At 31.7% G+C, this 21,589-nt stretch overlaps 1 protein-coding gene across 2 annotated transcripts in view; it reads left to right on the top strand.

The window, feature by feature from the left end:
- SMARCAD1 (SWI/SNF-related, matrix-associated actin-dependent regulator of chromatin, subfamily a, containing DEAD/H box 1) overlaps positions 1 to 21,589 on the top strand; it is a 63,672-nt gene that overhangs the window by 26,399 nt on the left and 15,684 nt on the right. For both annotated transcript variants that reach the window (XM_023528426.1, XM_023528425.1), the window contains exons 5-11: positions 2,358 to 2,459; positions 3,374 to 3,455; positions 4,960 to 5,351; positions 12,628 to 12,827; positions 18,331 to 18,421; positions 20,775 to 20,874; positions 21,507 to 21,566. In XM_023528426.1, coding sequence (XP_023384194.1) covers positions 2,358 to 2,459; positions 3,374 to 3,455; positions 4,960 to 5,351; positions 12,628 to 12,827; positions 18,331 to 18,421; positions 20,775 to 20,874; positions 21,507 to 21,566 — 1,027 coding nt within the window. The remainder of the gene's footprint in view (positions 1 to 2,357; positions 2,460 to 3,373; positions 3,456 to 4,959; positions 5,352 to 12,627; positions 12,828 to 18,330; positions 18,422 to 20,774; positions 20,875 to 21,506; positions 21,567 to 21,589) is intronic.

Raw genomic sequence — 21,589 nt, 5'->3', positions numbered from 1 at the left:
TAAGGCCATCTAAAACAGCCACTTCTTCCTGCTTATCAAGTCCAGTCAATGTGATGTCTTCAGTGTAGAAGAACAAAGTGATATTCTGTGGACTGTGCAAAACTATCAAAGCCTTGAGTACTATATTATGAAGGAGAGCAGAAGAGTTACCGTAGCCCTAAAGACAGTGAAGGTGTATCTATCACTGACCTGCCCAGAGGAAAGCAAATTGCTTCTGTTTGTCCTTTTGGATTGGGATTGGAAAGAAAAATCATCTGCCAGATTTGATAACTGTGTAGTTATATTGATCTAGTCCAATAAAGATAACCACATCTGGTACAGCAGCTATAGTTGGGGTCATCACCTGTTTGTTTATGTTAACGTAAAATAACTTTCCAAGACTCATTCAGCTTTTGTCTAGGCCAAGGAAGCACATTACATTGGGATGGAATGGTGGTGTAAATTTCTGCAGTTCCTTCAGGAATGCTGCTGCTGCTTGAGAGGGGCAATTCTAGGGATGTAGATTTGGTGTTTCCTACAATAACGGCCCCTACTCCATGAGTCAAGGAACTAATAGGAGATTTCTGCCAGTGCCAAATGTGTATGTTCCAGCCCTGCATTCTGAAACCAAAAAAATAACTACAGGACTGACTCATAACCCCTATACCTACAGAGACAGATTTGGCCCCATTTCCAAATCACCTGGTGTTTATAAATCTCTAGTGTAACTGTTGGACCACATAAGTATTTTCAGTCTTGGATTAACAGAGCTCATAGAAGTGTGGGATCCAAGAGCAAATAGCAAGTGATAAGAACACTACTGAATGTTTAATTTGTGCTATCAAATATTTGATTCCTAAAAGATTTTCTGTTTTGTAAATATTTTAACTTTTTTTATTGAGGTAAAATTCACATAGCATAAAATTAACCATTTTAGAATTAGCAATTCAGCGTCATTTAGTGTGTTCACAATGTTGTGCAACTACCATTCTTGTCTAGTTCTAAAATGTTTTTATTACCCCATAATAGTATGCTATACCTTTAAGCAATTTCTCCTCATTCTCTTCTCCCCCTAACTCCTGGCAACAACCACCAGTCTGCTGTCTGTCTCTGAATTTTATCTATTAGATATCTAAGTTTCTGTTCCTATCTTAGCTGGTTATTATCTATCTATAACCTCCAAAAGACTTGTTCTTCAGTTACAGTGTCTTCAACTGTAAAGCGTGGATGGCAGTCTGAATTCTTGATCGCTTTGAAGTGATTTCTCCAAATCTTAGTGTTTTATTATCTTCTGCTCAAAATCCTGCTTGTGAATGAATAAGGACCTCAGTTTAGCCCTCCAGGACTTATGCAATATTACCTCTGATTTCCTTTTCAGCCTGATAGCCTGTCCATGGTCTCTGTGCTTCAGCCCAAATGGGCCATTACTATTACAAAAACACATTGCAGTTTTCTTCTTTCTACTCCAGACTTCCATAGCATTTTATTTGTCTTTGTCTTATGGGAACCTCATCCTATTCCTATGTGCAAGAGAAGTATCACTCACAATTTAGTTATTTTTATCTTAGGTAGTGAAAGAAAAAAATAGTATTTAGATGTTGGATAAGAAAGGAGATAGAAGAGAAAGTATGAACTGTATTTTCCTCTATCTTCTTTGTATATCATGTGGTGTAGATCTAAGCAAAGTAGATTGCTTTTTGATTGACTAAAATATAGCATTTTTCTTAGGCACAAACCCAAAGAATATTTTTTTTTGCTTAAATATGGAATATTTACCAGTTTCTTCAAGTGATGACAGAAAAAAGGAAAGAGATTGTATGTATGAGCAGCCACAATTATTCCTAGATTAATGTTTAATTTATATATTTAGTTTCACATAAGTTTCTTTTATCATTGTGTCATTTTTATGTTGTGGCTGAGCAATTAATATTTAAGCCATTCTGTGAATCAAGACTGAAGTAAAATAAACTTTTTTCTCTCAGTATTTGAAATACATAGGGGAGCATGAAACAGCACAGATGAGATATTTGAATTTTTTTTATTAGCTTGGAGATATTTCAGTTTACCTGAAATATTCTTGAATTATTTTGACTTAATTTGAGAAACATCCTAGTTTTTTAAGCAAATTTATCTCATTTTGAGCACTGTATAAATGAAGTGTGAGTTGAGTTATTGGATATGCAATCAAGGTCTTTCAGTGGTCTCAAACCAGAAGTATTTTTTATCCTTAAAGGCATAAATTTGTCAGTTGTTACATGAACAAAAAAACTGAGTGTCATAACTTCCGAATCAAGTCAAAATACAAAATGTAATTTGTCTTGAGACTGTGGTTATTGATGATGTCTTAAATTGGTTCTTTTTTTTCCCCTCCACATCAGGGAGAGGAATCAAATGAGTCTGCCGAATCTAGCAATAATTGGGAAAAGCAGGAAAGTATTGTATTGAAATTACAAAAGGAATTTCCCAATTTTGATAAACAGGTGAGTAGTGTTCAGAAATTTAATCAGTGGGTACTAAATGTTCATATTACAAAATAGTGTTAGAGATTAACCATGTAAAAGTTTTGCATGCATTTTGCATTTTTCTAATTAAATTTTTTTTATTATTAAAAATATGTTTATACAACATTATAGCAATAATTATAACAAACATAACTATATTAATGTGAACTCATGTATAAAATGTAAATCATTTAGAAAGCTATAACCTCAGGTCAGTTGTTTGAGCTTTTTTTCATATTCTTTTTCTTTAAATTTCTCATAAAGAATTTTAAAGTATAATACTGAATTTTGGTGTGTTAATATTCTATAAGCTTTGCTCTGTTTGCCAGATAGTGAGGATACTTTCAGAGTTGGTAAAGACCCAAGCCAAGTGTGCCAGTGCCACAAGGACCACTGTTTAATCATATATATAATTGTATAGAGAAACACATTATTTAACATTTGGAATACTTTACACTTACATTTGAATTATTCAGGTATATGTACAGATCATATATCTGCTTACTTCTGGTGAGCTGAATACAAAATCTTGCTGCTTTACTGGTTCTTTACACCTGTTGAAACTATATGTTTTGAAGTTGGCAGTTTGTAAAAAACCTAGCTTCATGTTGAAATTTAATTGAGCAAACATTTTTTGATCTTCTAGTATTCAGAGCACTTCATAGGGAAAGTTGAAATGCAAAAAAAGCAAGCATCCTTTCCTTTGAAGACTGTTATATGTTTGTGGAGGTGAAATTACATAAACAGAAAACATTTATAAAGTAGCATAAAAACAAGTATAAAATAATTAGATACATTCTATTAAGTAAGTGCTTTACTTATTTTTAAAAGCATGAAAGTTTTCTTTGAGTTCTAATTTTTGATTTTAACAGAGATCAATAACTAATTTCTAGGAACTAAGGGATGTACTCAAGGAACATGAATGGATGTACTCAGAAGCTTTAGAATCTTTAAAGGTATTTGCAGAAGACCAAGGTAATTATCTAATCTGTGCTATTATTATAGAAAATGCATACTTCGCATTATCTTTTTTATTTTAGTATATAAGAAAATGTAAAACTTTTCTAATAATCAGGGAAAGGGATTGCAAAAGATGTTGGAAATAACCATGTAAAATTTTTTTAAATGATCAGTTCTCAAATGTTTTGGCCTATTCTTTATAGCAGTGTAAAATGAAACAAATATCTTTTTCTATTTGGATAACTTTTTTTGATAGAGCTACTTTTAAACTACCATGTTTTATTGAATACAAAAGAAATGTTTTTTATATTTTAACAGCTGCCAGGATGAATTTTAGGATTTCTGATAAATTACTGTATTTGCTGATAATCACTGTAGTAATATAGATATCCTAGCCTGCACTTGCATGAATGGCAGAAGCCCCAGTATCAGAAACTTAGCAAGGTGGGAATCAGTGGCATGGGAGAAAGTCCGTGATCCCATCATGGAACACTCTTAACCATAGGAACCAAATGTATATGAGAAATAGTGGGGAAGAGTTGAATCATACATGATTAGTAACATCCTTAAGCAAGAATTAAGTACACTAGCTCTTTATAATTGGCATTAGTTTTTTCTGTTTTTGTTGTTGTTGTTGTTGTTATTAAATGAATTCTTTTAAGAAAGGCTATACTACAAATGCTTTTGATGGCACAGAGATGATATTGTGTGGAGAAAAGAAAGCCACCAACATCACAAATTCTGAGTCTGAAATATGATTTAGAAGAAATAGATTATGAATGTGAAGAAATTTGAGGGATACTTTATCCAATTTATTTTGCTTATATTTTTTTATATATGCACAAGAATGAAGGTGTATGATAATCAGTGTGTTATTCTAAAAGCTCTTAGAGTAGATAAAACAAAAACATTCTAAATAAGTCTTGTGTTAAAGATTAATTGGTATGTATTTTCTTACTGGTACATAAAATAACTACCTTCACTCACAGGCATCTTAGAAACCTATGGAATATAATACATTAATCAATGATAAAGTAGTGATGCCTTTTAATAATATATTTAGGTAATTAAGTAATGATAAACTAGTTGGGGATGGTGAGGGGAAATTAATTATAATATGGAAGGTTTTAATTTATGGTAAGTATTGTTTTTGCTGTATCCATCAGTGTTGACATAGGGATGGGGCTGCTAAGTAACATCTGGTACATCTCATAGATATGCAGCTGCCATTTACATTTTTAGGACTTTTGTTAGAAAATGGAGATTTATATTTAATCCACTTTGAAAAAGTTATCACCTGTTTTTGGAACTAATTATTTCAACTATTGTATCATTTCAAATTCTACTTCACTGTTTCTTTTTAGAATGTATCAAGATTTAACAATAAATTATAGTTAGATTATGTATACAAAAGGGAATCATACATTTAAATATTTTAATTATCTTATTTGAAGTCCTACATCATTATATTTAATTTATATCTTCTAATTTAGTTATTTTTGTCTTTATTTGCACACAGATATGCAATATGCTTCACAAAGTGAGTTTCCAAATGGAAAAGAAGTTTCTTCAAGGAGTCAAAATTATCCTAAAAGTGTAACTAAAACAAAATTAAAACAGAAATGTGCCATGAAACCACAAAATGGTTTTAACAAGAAACGTAAAAAAAATGTATTTAATCCTAAGAGAGTCATTGAAGACTCTGAATATGATTCAGGTTCTGATGTCGGTAGTTCACTAGATGAGGACTATAGTAGTGGCGAGGAAGTGATGGAGGATGGCTATAAAGGTAAAATTCTTCACTTCCTTCAAGACGCTTCAGTTGCTGAACTTACTTTGATTCCTCAGTGTTCTCAGAAAAAGGCTCAGAAGATAACAGAACTCCGGCCCTTTAATAGTTGGGAAGCTCTGGTAAGGCTACATTCTTTTTTTTCCCCCTTGTGTGTGTGTTTAATTCACAGTACCGCTTATAGTCAAGGTGTCTTCAGACCAGGGAAGCATAGATGGGTGGCCTTAACCTGTGTAGAGTCAAACTTTACTTTCATTGTAAGCCAATAGTATTTCAAATAGTGTCATATGACCTAATTTTGAATGAATTAAGGGGTGATTTTCCTGAAAAAACCCAAGCTGATTGGCTGGGCATACTGTCACTCATTCTTTTGCATAGAAACTTGGTTCATTTCACTGCAGAAGAAGAAATTAGAGCCTTACATTTAGGAAGGAGTTGTTTGCTAGCCTGTTCTGATCTGTTGCTGCTGAGACACCATGCAGAAAGCAAGGATGTGGCAGAAATTTTACTACAAGTACTTGAAGAGCAATAGCAACGTCCAGGGGAGCTCCATGATTCTAAATGCCAGCCTAAGTGTTTTATGCTTCACCACAAAAGAAGCAATTGTTTATTTTCTTTTTCCTTTAAAAGTGACAGCTCAGTCTCTAACATGTTTTTCTTGGTTAAACAACGCAGCCATTTTATGGAGTGTAGCAGGCTGCAGCATTTTTAATTGGAAAGATAGAAAAGTGTGTGGAAGCCTAGAATTCAAGCGTTAGGTGAAGGGAAAGCATAAGTACTGGTAAGTACACTCTGCATGATCATTTTCTGGAATTTGATATCCTATAAACAACTTTTAACAAAAATACCTGTATTTTGAGCTTTATAAGTGTCAATAGCAGATCTTATTCATACGGAGAAATATAAGAACTCTGTCTTTTACATTTTGCTTTGACTTTTGTGAGAATGTTGGCTTTTATAACATGAATTGTATATAGGCCCTATTGTGAACGCAATATAGATTATTTTTTACTGCCTTAGAGGATTAACTGACTCTTGATATTTTATAAATTTTTAGAAAGTTCTATTCCCTAACTTTAGAGAGTAAAGTTGCTTTTGTGATTAATTTTATACTTAATGACAAACCTATATGAGCATAAGTTCCTTCAATAAGTGTCTTAAAGTGGTGGTATGTGAGGGCCCTGAACAGTAATTGTAAAAGCCTTTTCTGAAAAATTAAAATATTTGAAAAATATAGAAACAAAATTACTAGTATTTCCTAGCTAAAAAAATAAAATAAAACCATCCGTTTTGCCTGAGGCCTTTCTTTTTCTTGAGAACATCTGTCAAAGCAGGCCCCTTTCAAAACTTGTTCAGCTTTGCCAGAGTGATTTATTTGTTAAAGTATTTGCTGAAGGGCTTTCTTGTTCTTTCTTTCCTTTTCTTCTTTCTTTTAATCTTAATGGTCTCCTATGTTATTGCAGAATCGAGTTGCTCAGGCTTGTTGGGATTCTTATTTATTTAATAAGGAATGCAGTTATCTGCAATAGTATGTTTAGTCACTGCAACTACTTGCCCAAATATCTTATAGTAACAGTAAATTAAACCAGAGTTATATATGCCAGATGCTTTTAAAAATATTCAGCAACATAACATGTAGAAAGCATATTCTCCTACTAATTAATTGGCATCGTTTAAATTAGTCTTAACATGAATTTGCAGATTATGTGTTACTCAGTTAAACCTTGTCCCCTTTGTAAAAGTTGAACACAGAGACTCTGTTTTTTACTAGCTGTGCTCACAAGTGTAATTGTTGATTATTTATGTAACAGTTAAGACATAAACTTGCTACTTGACTTCAGCGACTATAGGGCTTTGCTGTCCTGAAAAAAAAATAGGTAAATGAAGAGGTTTTGGGAAAGAACAGTTAAAACTAGCAAGTCAGTGATAGAAGCTTTGAGTTTTAATTAGCTTAGAACTTTAAACTTCTACTTTCAATTACTTTACAATTTTGAATATGACTGATTTATAGAGCAACTTAATAACAAAATTATAAAAAGAGAAGTACATATTTTGGTAAAAAGCTTATACAATTTACTCCTTCCCTATTAATCAGAGAGGTTTGATAATGTACTTGTAAATAACTTCAAAATGAAACAAAAGAAAAAAAGCATTTACTTTTGTTTTCATAGGTACTGTATTTAGATGAGCATTAGTTGAAATTTTAATTATGTCAGTCATACGTTAATGACAGTTACAAGATGCATTATGTATTAAGAACAGCGTGCAAATGTCTAGTAACTCTTAACATTATTATTGAAGCTTATTTAGTCTTAAGAGTTTGGAATTTGGTATAAGTTTAAAATTCATTAATATTTCATTTAAAAATGCATACTAAGCCAACAAATTGATTTCATGCATAAATTGTAATTATTTTTGTTATAACTGAAGTCTCTATAGCACATTGGTAGGTAAACGAAGTCATTAGTATTTCATTGTCTTGTTTTATAAAAATAGTTTGTGAAAATTATGTTAGCACTGCTTTTTATAACAAAATTTTAAAAGTTAAACATTATTGTTAAGGACTTTCTCATATTCTAATCCTCATGTGAGGATAAATTAGTTATTTAACAAAATGCATGCATTGTAGGGGGTTGTTTATGTTTGCAGCTTTATATCCATTTTTTTTCTTTCAATTAAAACTAAATATTGTTTGTCAAGCTTTCTTTATAATTTTTCCATTTTACTTATTTTTCTGCTTAATAGCAGTGAAGTACATGCTTGATATAAGGAACCACATCATTAAATCATGTGGTTCTGGAAATATAGCCGACTAAAAATGTCACTAGTTTTCAAACATGTCCTGTTACTGTGGTAAAATTGGGATTTTTATTGCCACATTTCACACATTTGATGGCATCAGTTCACCAACCACTTAATGAATTGTCTGTTAGCCTTTTGCAAAGTAGGGTGGAGATGCTATTATGTCTATGATGATCTTATTATATTGCACCTTTATACTTTAATCAGAATAGTAATGTATACTAACCAAATCAAGTACAACTCATTCATGAATAGTTTAACCTAAAAACTTCATGTATTCATCTACTTCCTTAACATTGAGATCAATGTAGATACAGTTTTCCTTGATAGTTAACCAAGCAACCCAGGTTGAGTTCATTTTTTAGTTCATTTATGTTCCTTGTTGTGCTGTTGCCATCTATCTACTAGTAACTTAGACCACAGGTTTCTTTTTTGCTTTGTTTTTTCAGTGGTTGTAGAATATGTCTAAATTTATCATTTAAAGCATTGTAATGCCCACTGCTTCCTTCCTGATAGGTGGCTTGCGTTAATTTGTGTATAAAATTACAGAATTCAAGCTTTGTTTTAACTTTTATAAGTTTATACTCTGTCCTCAAGACTGTTACTTGTTGGGGAATTAAATCTGCTTTTAAACAGTTTCCTCCTTATAGAAATTCAAAAATGTTTGCACTGTAAGAGTGACACACTGTGGCAAGAGACAGGTACTTCAGTTTGTGGCTATTTTTAAGGAAACATTTTCTTAGAGTGATACGTGAGCTTTTAATTGTAGTAATCAAGGCCATATTGGTGTTCTTTTATTCATGTAATTATCCAGCAAATAGCAATTACTTTTATTTTCTTTCTTTCTCCCTGGAAAAATATATTATTTTTTTAAAGAATGATTTATTTTCCTTGTCTAAAATTTAAAAAGTACTCGCCAAGAACAAAGAGAAAGTATAGTCAAAATTCGACCAGAAATATCCACCAATAAGTACTTTATTTCATCCATTTATGCTTATATATATATTTAATAATTATGTGAACAGGATTGTATTTTATATGCTTATCAATAACTTTAAATTTACTAGTGGATCCTGCAGTTACAGAGTACTTTGTATTTCTTAAATCTTTTTAGTGAAGTAATTTACAGGGTTGTTAAATGCTTTTAGTCTTCAGAAAACAGCAACAGAACAGTACATATTGAATTAAACTTTGTTGGATCAAACCATTTTTATCTCTTTTTTTAACCCCCTCACGGCTTTTAAACAATTTATCACTGGTTACATTACCCACAAAATATTAAGGCTACATTTTTTAGCCTCTTTTGTAGTAATTGTCCAGTGGGTATAAACAAAAAATACTGAGATTTTTGGAAAATGTCCTTAAAGGATTTCTTCTTTCTTCTGGTTAAGAAGTCACTGTGATGGAAGGAACCACATATTGAAGATATTCTAGTTCAAGTATTAAACTAGAAATATTGATTTTCGAACTACTATACCTGATTTGAACTGCTTCCTTGGGTCTTCATTTACACAAGAGAGAAATACACTTATGTTTTATTTAAACCCCTGATGTTTTGGATTCACTGTTGCTTATAACAACTAATCTTAACCGATTAATCGTTCATTAAAACTTTCTCCTTGAAAATCTGTTTGCTGATGTTTTACATTCATGGACAGTGTATCACTACTAAGTAAATTTAAATTCTAAACTAGCAGCAGTAATTGGGATCATCCCTAACATTGGTTGGCTTGTATAGCAGAGAGGGATAGGAAGAGCGTGAAGCCCCAGGAAGTTAAAATTTGAAATCAGACTTCAAAAATTAACCAAAATGTCAAGAGTTCAGTTACAAATCTTAGTAACCAACTCAAACTGTTGTAACATTTTCAAATGACAGTTACATTTTGCACTTACCTTTATTTCCTCTACAAGAATTTCAGAGTGGTGTAATGAACCCTCATGTGCTAATCACGAGCTTCAGTTACCAGCTTATATCTGATCTTATTTCATCTATACTCTCATCCACTTCTTCTATCTCATTATTTTAAAGCAAATCTCAGACTTCATTGAAATATGTATCTCAAAAAGGTTTTTTAATCCCCAAACAAAACCACAGTAACATTGTCACACCTAATAAAAATCATCAGTAATTCCTTAATATTAGAAAATATTTAGTGTTCAAATTTCTAGTTTCTCATAAATAATGTAAATATTTTTTTTTTCACAGTTAGTTAGAATTAGGATCCAGAATAAGGTCCACGTGGTGTGATTGCTTTATAGGTCTTTTTAACTCTTAATCTGTAGGTTCCTCATCTATCTATTTCTCTTTCTTTTCCTATAATACCATTGGTGAAAAAACTGGATCATTGTTTTACAGCTTCCCAGTCTGGACTGATTATACCTTCCTGGTATAGTTTAACATAAACATGTTCCTCCAGCCCAGTATTTTCTGTGAAGTTATAATTAGAAGGCTAAATGTTTCCACAAGTACTGTTACGTAGTTGGTGATCTGTTCTTTCATCAGGAGACACTACTCTCTGGTTGTGTCTTTTTTGTAATGTTAGCTTATCTCTTTAGGTTTTGACGTAATAAATTGATCTTCTCTAGGTCAAAACAGTTCTTTCTTATTTCTGGCCTTATTACTCTGAAAAGGACTTCATAGATCCTAGGTTGTATTAGTCTCCTTGCAAAAAAATACTCATGAAATTTTGTTTTTTTTCTTGTATTACCAGTTCTTACACTTAAAATTATTTGTTGCATGTCTTTTCCAATAGCCATAAACCACATGAGGGTGAGGACTGCGTCTTTATGCCAGGTACCTTCACCAGCCAGGGTAGTACTTGCTAAAAACACGAACATAATAAATGGTAGTTGGTTACAGATTAAAAAGTTGATTTTTTTTAACTTTTAAGTTCTTAACTTTTTTTTTAATTTAGGGAGGTACTAATTATAGTGAAAAGAAAAGAACATGGACTTTGGAATTGGTTATCCTGCTTTGTGACCTTGGAAATTGAAGTTTAGTTTATTCATCCAGAATTGGTGGACTGATCTTGCAGTTGCTTTGAGGATTTAATGAGTAGTGAATAAAAGACGTCTAGTAGTTTCTAGCACATAATAAAAAGCATACAATACATGTTCCTCTTTTTTTCCTGATTATTATTGGTTCTCTCATACCTACACATATCACACACACACACACATGCATACCACAATAGGCATGAGACTGGTTTTTTGTTCTAATGAAACCTCCTTAAAATCTTTAAGGCACTGATTCTTACATATCCTGCTGTTTATGTATAAATCTTTTCCCTGGAAAACACAAAGTGGTGGAAGGTCACATTGTGACTAATGTCATCCTTGTGAAAACGTAAAGTAGTATGCACATAACTTGGTATAGCACACTGTCATTTTGTGAAGTGGCTTTTGTTTTTTAATCTTGCAGTATGTTAATAACATGGTTTTGGAATAGATTGGAGATTTTATTTCTTACCAGCTTATTCTAAGTTAGAGATGAAAAATGTATATTATTATAAACTATATTTTTAATGAAATTGTCTTAGTATATCCTGTAAGTGTTGAATTTCTGTTAGTTAAGATTCTGTGAATTTAGAAGTATTATGATCACAAGGATTATTTTTAGAGCTGTTAATTTGATTCTTGTTGTAACTTTAAAGAATATGCTAAGTAAGATGCCGTGAATCAAAATTATGTACGGTTTTATCCTAACAGGTAGTTTTACTTTAGTTTCTTTTATTCCATTCTGGGTCATGGGCTTTTGTGATCCTTTTCACTAAAAATACTTTTTTGCAATCTTCTTCAGGATATATTTTTCCAGCTACCTATATGGATAAATTCTAATTCTGTTATAGCTTTTACATTATGAAATATTCAGTGCCTCTTTTAGTAAAATAAATACAAATAAATACATTATGAAAGTCTTTGAGTTTTCACATAAAACAATTTCTATAGGTGTTGTATTAAAATTAATTTTTAAAAAAGTTTTATCAAATTATTGAATTGGTCATAGTTAACTTTTGATTCTTGCAGTGTCTTTCCAAGTAATAGTCTCAATTTAGGAGTAAAATATCGTGATAAATAATATTTGGAGTTTTGAAAGCTTAAGGGATTGTACTTTGATGATAGATAGGGAGAAGTATGTTTTAGTAAAATTAATCTTATTAGTAATGTGTCATAGTCATAGGAATTGATGAAACAGAGGCAGGAGATGAAGTGTGCAATTATTACATTTGGTATTCACCTTTGGTAATAAAGGCGAATCTGAGATTTTGAAGACAACTTGTTAAGAGACATTATCAATAACTTTAGAGTTTCTTCTATAGGAGAACAGCTACCTGGGTCAAAGTGACATGCCTGGGATTGTGCATTTTGGGGGGAAAGATATGTTATTTCAGTGTAATAAGTTTCAGGTGACAGTAGGATTATCAAAGTGAACATGGGAATTTAAATGTAAACGTGAAGAATCAAGTCCTGTTAGCACTTGATTAAGGTCATTAGTAAAAGTTTAAATTAACAATCATTTTTTCTTCTTAAAGAAATTGATACTGGCTTTTTGTTTACTAGATCTGAACTGTTAAATTGTTTTTCTTTTTGTCTTAGTTCACAAAGATGTCCAAAACTAATGGCTTGTCAGAAGATTTGATATGGCACTGTAAAACACTGATCCAAGAAAGGGATGTAGTTATAAGGCTTATGAACAAATGTGAAGACATTTCTAATAAATTGACAAAACAAGTTACCATGCTCACTGGAAATGGAGGTGGATGGAACATAGACCAACCCTCCATTCTGAACCAAAGGTAATATTTATTGTACATATTTATTCATTATTTTATCTTAATTGTATAAAATTTCTGAATTTATTTCTGTATCATGTCTAGGGAACTTAATTGTGGAAGTGATGAAAACTAATGTTAAAGGAAAACCCAAGATTTTCTTTAATGGCACATAAGTGGTATATGAATTATTTATCATTGATTTTTTTTCTCCTCCCCACAATCAGGATATTTTATTTCATCCTTTCATAAACTAGAGAGAGGAAATGTCACGGTCTTTTACATCCTTTGTTTTCCTTGTCCGATGACAGATAATTTCATATATAATCACAGAAACCAAAAAGGTGGTTTTAGCTACCCCTTTAATTTGATACTTCAAAAAATCAGCTGTTTAATTGCATCAATGTAAAAATTTGTCTTAGCTCATATCATAAATATTAGCTTTTTAATCATTAATAAAATAAAATTATTAAAATATCCTGTATCTGCAATAAAATGTTTTAAATAATTTCAGAAGTCCAGATTTTTAAGTCTCTTTTCGGGGTAGAAACACATCAAAATGAAAAGGATACTTTCATTAAATAGATTACATAAGGAAAAATTATAAAAAGCATTTTTAAAAAGTATATTCCCTAAAACTGTTACTTTCAGTAAATACCTTTTCATAATTCTTGCAACGAATGGACACTAAACTATTTTCTTGAAAACATTGATTCAACAGCCAGTACATGTTAAAACAGAATTTAATTGTGAACACCCCTGTTTTGCATGGTATTGGGATATTGGCATGGGGGAGATTGTTCTGAACTTCTTTTAAAAGTTCATTTATTTTTAAGTAGTTTGAAGACTCAGAACTGTTCAGAATACTACCTTTTTTGTAAAAAGGTATAAACTTGTTTACTACGGTAGTATTTATAGTTTCAAAAACATGGAAACAATCTAAGTTCCAACAATCAGAAAATAGAATGAATTATGGTCTGTCCACACTATGCATTGTTATGCTACTTTTAAAACGAATTACATCTGTACAGAATATTTCCGATAGGTTTAATAAGATTAGCTCTAGGGTCTCAGTAAAATTCATTACCTTAGTTGGTGATTTTATTTACTTCTGATAGTTTTCTGAGTTCATGATCACAGCATATTTGCTGATCATTGGTTAATTAAAAATCAAGGTGTGGTTACTGGCCTTTAATAGTAAGCTACAATCTTTTCTGTGCCCTTCTAGGGTGCTATGGGATGGTGTAGGGAAACGTGATGCAGTTCCCACAAAGAAGCTCTTTTCTCTGTTGCATAGAAAGAACTATGGCCATGTCAGCAAATTCATCTCCTAAAAGTGTAGTTGGATCTGCTCCTTCTTGTTCTACAGCATTGGATATGGGGAGTTCTTCACTCTACAAGACTTACCCAGTTGAGTCTACTTTATCATAATTTGGATTTTAAAAAATCAAGTGCTTTATTGCATCACTTAAAAATTTTATCTCTCAAACCAACATTTACAAAGTCCTGTTACTTGTAAATAGTATGATCAGGTAATAAACTTTCCATTAGACTGAGGATTTTTAAATGAAATAATTAATAGATGAGAAAAGTTGGGATTTTTAAAGTGCTTATTGGATTTAGTCCAAAGTACAACTTCTAAAAACCTGTATATATAGTCTCTTTAGAGTTTATTTAGATGCACTTTTAGGGGGTGAAATTTGTTGTCTTGGTTTTTGTTTTTAGCCATGTTTAGAATTGGACAAGCAATTTTGTTATACTGGCCGGGCATCATGGCTGCTTAGTATATAGAAATTTAAAGTAGTTTCCTTGCCTCGGGAAAAAATTTATTAGCACAGAGGAAAATGTTAGACTATGCTGATAAGTTATCGTGCTTTCTCTTAACAAATTCTTTGTAGCAAAGTTTACTTTGAAGTAAAATGAATATTAACTGTTTATTTTCCTTTTACAAATTTATACAAATTAGAAGAAAAATTGCCTTTTAGAGATAATGGAAATATAGACATATAACTCCTCGTTAACATTATGATCTTTGCAGGGAAAAATAAAATTTCTCTTGTGTCTCAAAACCATTACATTCATTATCTTTATTTTAAAAATGTGAAAACTAAAATTACCTAAAGTTAAAATATATAATGAGAGTAAAGAGAGAAAACTTCATTTTGTATCCTGTTTTATTCCTACAAAGATGTACCCAACTCTCGAGCTTTACCAATTTATCTAAAACTTATCAGCTTTAAACTGTTTTAATTGAAAAGATTTTTCAGATGTTCAGTATAAAATATACGTAATCATGTATGTTCTGTCTTTTCTGGACTAAATCTAACAGGGTTCTTCTGATCTTGTTCTCCCTCAGTTTGACAGGATGATTCCCTGTCCTCTTCCTAAACAGTTGGCTATGAAACCATTTGACACTGGTCTGAATGCAAAGCAGTACTGCAGATGTGGTTTGACTAACTCCAAGTACTATGATACAAATATTTCAGAAGTTTGGATACTAGTATTAGCACAAGACAATGTTGTAGTATTTTCAGCAGCCATGTCACACTTAAGGGATGTAACTTTTGGTCAACTAGTATCCCTAATCTGTTTCATATGAATTATTTCAAACCAGTCTGTCTAGCTCTGTATTTCTGCATTTTAAACTCAAATTTAGCATGTCATATGTACTCCTGTTGTTTCTGTTTCAAGACTTTCTTACCTTTCAAAATTATTTCATTTCTTTTTGTAAGTTTCTCTGATCAGAGATTTAAACCCAATTTAATTTTCATTTAGAAAAGAAATCGTAGTAACTCTGGATGGACACACACACACACACACACACACACATACACACACACACACACACACCTTCTAATAAAACAAATAACTTCAAAGCAATGTTCTGCCTCATTTACTTTCATGATCTCAGAAAATTTTTAAATAATTTTTTCTTGGAGGTAAGAAAACTTTCAGTTTAAAGATATTTATAGTCCCCTATTGAGAAGAGAGTACTTAACTAATTCAGAATGCCTGGTCTGTAGTCCTTACTATTTGGGTAACCCTGGCAAATTATGCATTCTACCTATGCAGGCATGAAAATCTTAGAAAACTATAGAATATCAAAATAAATGAGGTATGATTAGATAGTACCTAAATATTAGAGCCTCCTAGAAAAAGATCACAGCTGCCCCATTTTAAAAATTAGTCATAACAAGTGAATTGGATTTAAAAGTCTTTGTCCAAACTACATTTTCATTGATCCTTTTATATTCAGAAAAGGGAATCTGATAGGCAGCACTATTGTGATACTTAGCAACAGAAAATTGCTTTTAATTTAGCTAAATCTAGCAGAGGAGCAAATACACATAGAGAAATACTTTAAAACAAAGATTTTAATATATCAAAGTTATTTAATGTCCTGATCAAAACAGCTACCAGAGCTGCATTTTGATTATGGATGAAATAATTTTATTTGGATGAAAAAATTATATGTAGTAGATGCTTCTCAAAATTTCCTCATTTCTTTTTATAAGTTTTATGTTTAGCGAAGAATTTTAATAGACTTGTTTCTCAACATGTGTTGGTAATGGAGAAATTCGGTAATTTTTCTGTGTTAAGAATATTTCTTGGCTCTTTGTGATTTACATTGGGATAGCATGTTGGCACTTGGATACATTTATAAGTGATGTAATACGCCTGTCTCATCAAGTTTCATCATTTTCATGGAATGTGAACCTTATGCATGTGGGGTGACTGAGACATTGTAAAGTACTCAAAAATAATAGAAAACTCAGTTTTGACCACAGAGTGAGTGGGTCAGAGAGAGAATTCTTTCATGTTTACTGTTTAGTGGTTAGGGGCTAACAGCTGGATCAGACCTAGGTTGGATGCTGGCTGTGCCACTGCACACATGGATTTAAATAGCTATGTGACCTTGGACAGGTTACTTCATTGAGTCCCAGGGAACTTCTCGCCTGTGAAATGGGAATAAGAATAGTATCTACTTTATAATGTAGATTAAATGAAGTAATAATGCATGTAAAGCCCATAGTGTAGTATCTCAAATATGATAAACATTTCAATACTAGCATTTATTGTCACCACTACTGTAGTAGAAAGAATTTATTTGTATCTGGAAGTTAAAATATCTTTGATAATATGTTGTATTATTATTTTTGTAGTGGCATCGAAATTATTTTGGCCAAGAAGGAAGACATTTTAAAAACTGAATAGTAAAGACTTCAGCAATACTGCTGATTTTTTCCTACCTATACTTTTAATTTTTTTCTAATGAGAAATGTTTTATAGATTGCCTACCCCGCAATTGAAACATAGATTCTGATTTTAAATGGCTATCATTCTACCCTACCTTTTTACTCCTGTTCTAATTAAGGTTTCTTGATTTCAGAATCTGACCCCTTAACCATTGATTACTGCCATAGCTATGTCCAGACCCCTCCCCTCCTTGTAGGCAGATAGAACATGTGTAACAGGAAATTAAAGGGTCAGGTTAAAAGCTGGGGAATGGGAGGCATGGCCTTGTCCTAGATTTGCATGTTAAATGGAGTGTTTGCTGTCCTTATGAGTGTGAGAATAGCTTACAAGTGAAATAGACTTCCTGAGTTAAAACTTTAGCCATACACTTTGTAGCTAAGCAACAGTCAAGCAAATTAGTAAGCCTCAGGTTTTTTCATGTTAAAATGATTATATCAGCTACCTTTATAGGATGTTGAAAGGTTAAACGAGGTGATATTTGAAAATATCTTTGTATACCTACATATAATAGATGTCATTAAATAACTGCTATTAGTTTTTAAACACTTGAACTTTTAGAAAACACTGTCGCTTTCATCCATTATAAACCCCCATATTTACCTTCTAAACAAGTTATTCTCAAGGGTTGTCTATTTACTAGGTTGCAAATTATATAAGATTTTTGACACTTGTCTGCTGCTTTCTACTTATTGATGTTTGTTGATGTCTCTCAAATTTACATTTCTACATAGTTCAAACATAAATACATACATGCTTCAGAATTATATGTACCACTGACATTAGAGGTGATTGGCATCCATTCAGAAAGTGTTTATTATTTATTAAATCAGCCTGGCAAAGTAGCAAATTATGCTTTCATTTTTGTCCTGTTTAAGTTCCATAATGTGTTAAAATTGAAATGAGTACAATACAATTTTCTAGTATAAATAATAGCTTAGTAATATGTTATAGTTAATACTCTGATCACTTTTGGAATTAAGTTAATTTGGTGGCATTACATTATGACCGAATATGGGAATTTTTTTTTTATCCTTATTACCAGAAGAAATAAATCAACAAATACAGAATAAAATTTGACAAGATGAAAAAAATATTATGTTTTGGGCTCATTTTCTTACGTGTAAATGTCTCATAACAGTAAGTTAAAAGGTAAGACTAGACCTAGGTATTTCAGTTTTGTGTGTATTGTAAACCTAAACCTCATGTCAGAAACTAGTAGTGAAAACTAATAGTATAAATCTTTAATAATTATTAACTCTCTCTTTATCAGTTTATCACTCAAGCCCTATCAGAAGGTTGGTTTGAATTGGTTGGCATTGGTACATAAACATGGACTTAATGGCATTTTGGCAGATGAAATGGTAAGTAGTACTCTATTTCTAGGATTTGTCATTAAAAGGCATCCTTGCTGTCATTTAAAAATGAAAATTTCCTTTGACTATGTAGTTTACTGCTCTCACCTCAGTATCTTTAACCCCTTTTACCCTTCCCAATTTTCTGTTTCCTTGTTTTAGCTCTAGCCTCTTCACTAGCCCCCAATACAAAGAGGTTTCTTGTCTATCTGATTATCAAATTAATAAGTATGTCTAATATATGCGTATATATATGTAAAATACTAAATGAGATTGTACTGTATTTGCTTTTCTGTAGCTGCCCTTAAAATTTCTCATAGATACCTCTTTGTCAGTAAATAAATTCACACATTTATCAGCAACATTGTCAACATCATTTTAGCCATTTTATTTGTATTAGATATCTCTCGAGTTTCTGTTCTTTTCCAAATCACATTTGCTTGAACTAAACTTGGGAAGTTTATTACAGCCAATAGTTCAGATATTGTCACATAGAAACTTGACATTTAACCTTACCTACCTTCTTACAGCTATACTTTTTTTAAAAAGTGTTTATTAAAAATGAATCATGTTCAGTGGAGAAAATGTTAATTGAATACATACATGTTACATTGTTTATTAGATTTCCAAAATAAAAATTAACAGTGACAGTGATTTCTGTTCTCTGGTTAGCGTCTAGTAATCTTTAGTACTATGACTATTTCCATACATCATATTACCATTAAAGCAAAGATGCTCTTTGTCTGATAGAAAAGTGAAGAATATATACAAGATTTCTGAATAGTTACAGAAATTAGATACAGAATGTAGAACATTACACTTGTAGGAAAACTAGACTTGGGAATCAAATTTGGGTTTTGTGTCCCAATTTTGTTTTTCATGGGCTGTTTGCTCCTTACCAAATAACCTAATCTCTCAGAGCCAATATTAACACAATGTAGGTAATTTCTATATTGAGATTATATTTGGTATCAAATGAGGTATATTATGTGAAATTTTCTGTAACCTATAAAGGACAATATTTATGATAAGTTAATGTCTTAGTCTGCTAAGTTTGCTATAACAGTATCAAAGACTGGGTGGCTTTAAGAACAAATTAATCTCTGGAAGTTCTGGAAGCTAAATGTCTAAGATCAAGGTGTTGGCAAGATTGATTTTCTCCTGAGGCCACTCTGAAATTTGTAGATGGCCACCTTTTTGCTGTGTGTCTTCACATGGCTTTTTCTCTTGTGTGCATACATCCTTAGTGTTTCTCTTCTTTTAAGATGAGGATTGGGTCCCTACCCTTGTGGTCTCATTTAACCTTAATTACCTCCTTAAAGACCCTATCTTGGAAATAGTCACATTGGGAGTTGGGGTTTTAACACATGAATTTGGGAGGGAGGATTCAGTTCTTAACAGATGGTAATATTTAGCTCCCCTGAGGAGCTAAACCTCCTCAGTAACCTTAAAACAAAACAGAACAAAAACTCACTTTATTGATGTATAATTTACTTGCAGTAAAATGCACAAATGTTCAGTCTAGTGACTTTTTACATATATGATCACCCATGTGACCTCCTCCCAGATCAACATTTTCATCATCCCAGAAAGTTCCCTCATGCTTTTTTTCAATCATTACCACTACCATTTTGATACCTATGACCATGATAATTTTTTCTGAATTTGAACTTTATATAAATAGAACATTGAGTATTACTGTTTGTTTCTGCATTTTTTGATGCAACGCCATTACTGAGATTCATCTGTGTTTTTATATGTATTAGTAGGTTTGTTGGGGTTTTTTGCCATTTAGTAGTCCATGGTATAAATATGTTGCAACTTGTTTAGCCATTCTCCTGTTGATGAAAATTTAGGTTAGTTCCAGGTTTTGGCTGTTACAATAAAACTGTAAACATTCTTACTGAAGTCTTTTTGTGGACATATGCTCTCATATCTCTTGAATATATTCTTAAGAGTGGAATTGTCTAGTAATAGTATAGGCTTATGTTCACCTCCAGTTAGTCATTGGAACATCGACCTCAATCCATGCATTATGTATTAAATATTGCTTTATATAAACAGTTACCAAAATTACATCCTTTACGTGCAAGGCAAAGGTCTTTGTATATTAATGTATGTCACATTAATTAACAGTTATTATACATTTTGCTCATTAAACTAAGTTGAAGTTTCATTTGGAGATTTGCTTTATCTGCCATTGAAAAATGAAAACATAGTGGCAATTCTTATAAAAGTTGCATGTGGGGAATCAAATAAAACTGGAAATATTTTCTTTTCCTTTTGTATTTCTTAATATTTGGGGGTTTTTGTTTGTTTGTTTTTACATTTCATATATTGTGTTTTGAACTTTTATTTTTAGGGCCTAGGAAAAACTATTCAAGCCATTGCATTCCTGGCATACCTGTATCAGGAGAGTAATAAAGGTCCTCATTTGATTGTTGTTCCAGCATCAACTATAGGTATGTGATACTGTGGACAACCATACTTGACTGTATACTATTTTACATAGGGAGGAGAAAAGCTGTGTGTGTGTGATTTCTTAGTATGTATGTGACTGTTCTAGAAGTCTTTTTTAAAGAAAATAACTCAGATATGTCAATTATTATAGATCAAGAACCGTTTGATAAGATTGTTTTGTTTTCTTGTAAATTGTTTTAATGAGTAACTGAAAGAAACTAAGTTCGTTTAAATTTATAATTAGACATTTACTGAGTCAAAGTATGCACTTTATCCCCACTCAAATTACTATCTCATTCTCGTTCAGTTCATTGGATGTTGAATAGAGTATGAGAATGTATGTATGTATGAATGTAACCCAAAAAAAATGTCTCTTTAAATTAGCAATTAGTAGTCATCTATAATATAAAAAATGGTTCTCTGCCTTTTATTTTGATGCTACCTCAAGACCTCGAAATCGTAGTAATCATCAGGAGTAAAATTGTGAACGGTCTGTGATTTTTAAAATCACCTTGTATTATTTTATAAAAATAATTTTTGGGCAAAACTTGTTAAACTTTATAAAGTGTTCATTTTACTGCATACAGATACCTTGTTTTAGCAGATACAAGTTAATATCTCTTTTGTTTCATAGATAACTGGTTAAGGGAAGTTAATTTATGGTGCCCCACTTTAAAGGTGCTCTGTTACTATGGTAAGAATATGTCCTTTTGCTTT

The sequence above is a fragment of the Pteropus vampyrus genome, unplaced genomic scaffold (genome assembly GCF_000151845.1).
Source record: "Pteropus vampyrus isolate Shadow unplaced genomic scaffold, Pvam_2.0 Scaffold25, whole genome shotgun sequence".
NCBI classification, from domain to species: Eukaryota; Metazoa; Chordata; class Mammalia; order Chiroptera; family Pteropodidae; genus Pteropus; species Pteropus vampyrus.
Note: the sequence above shows the minus strand (reverse complement) of the source record. Positions and strands in the feature narration are given on the sequence as shown.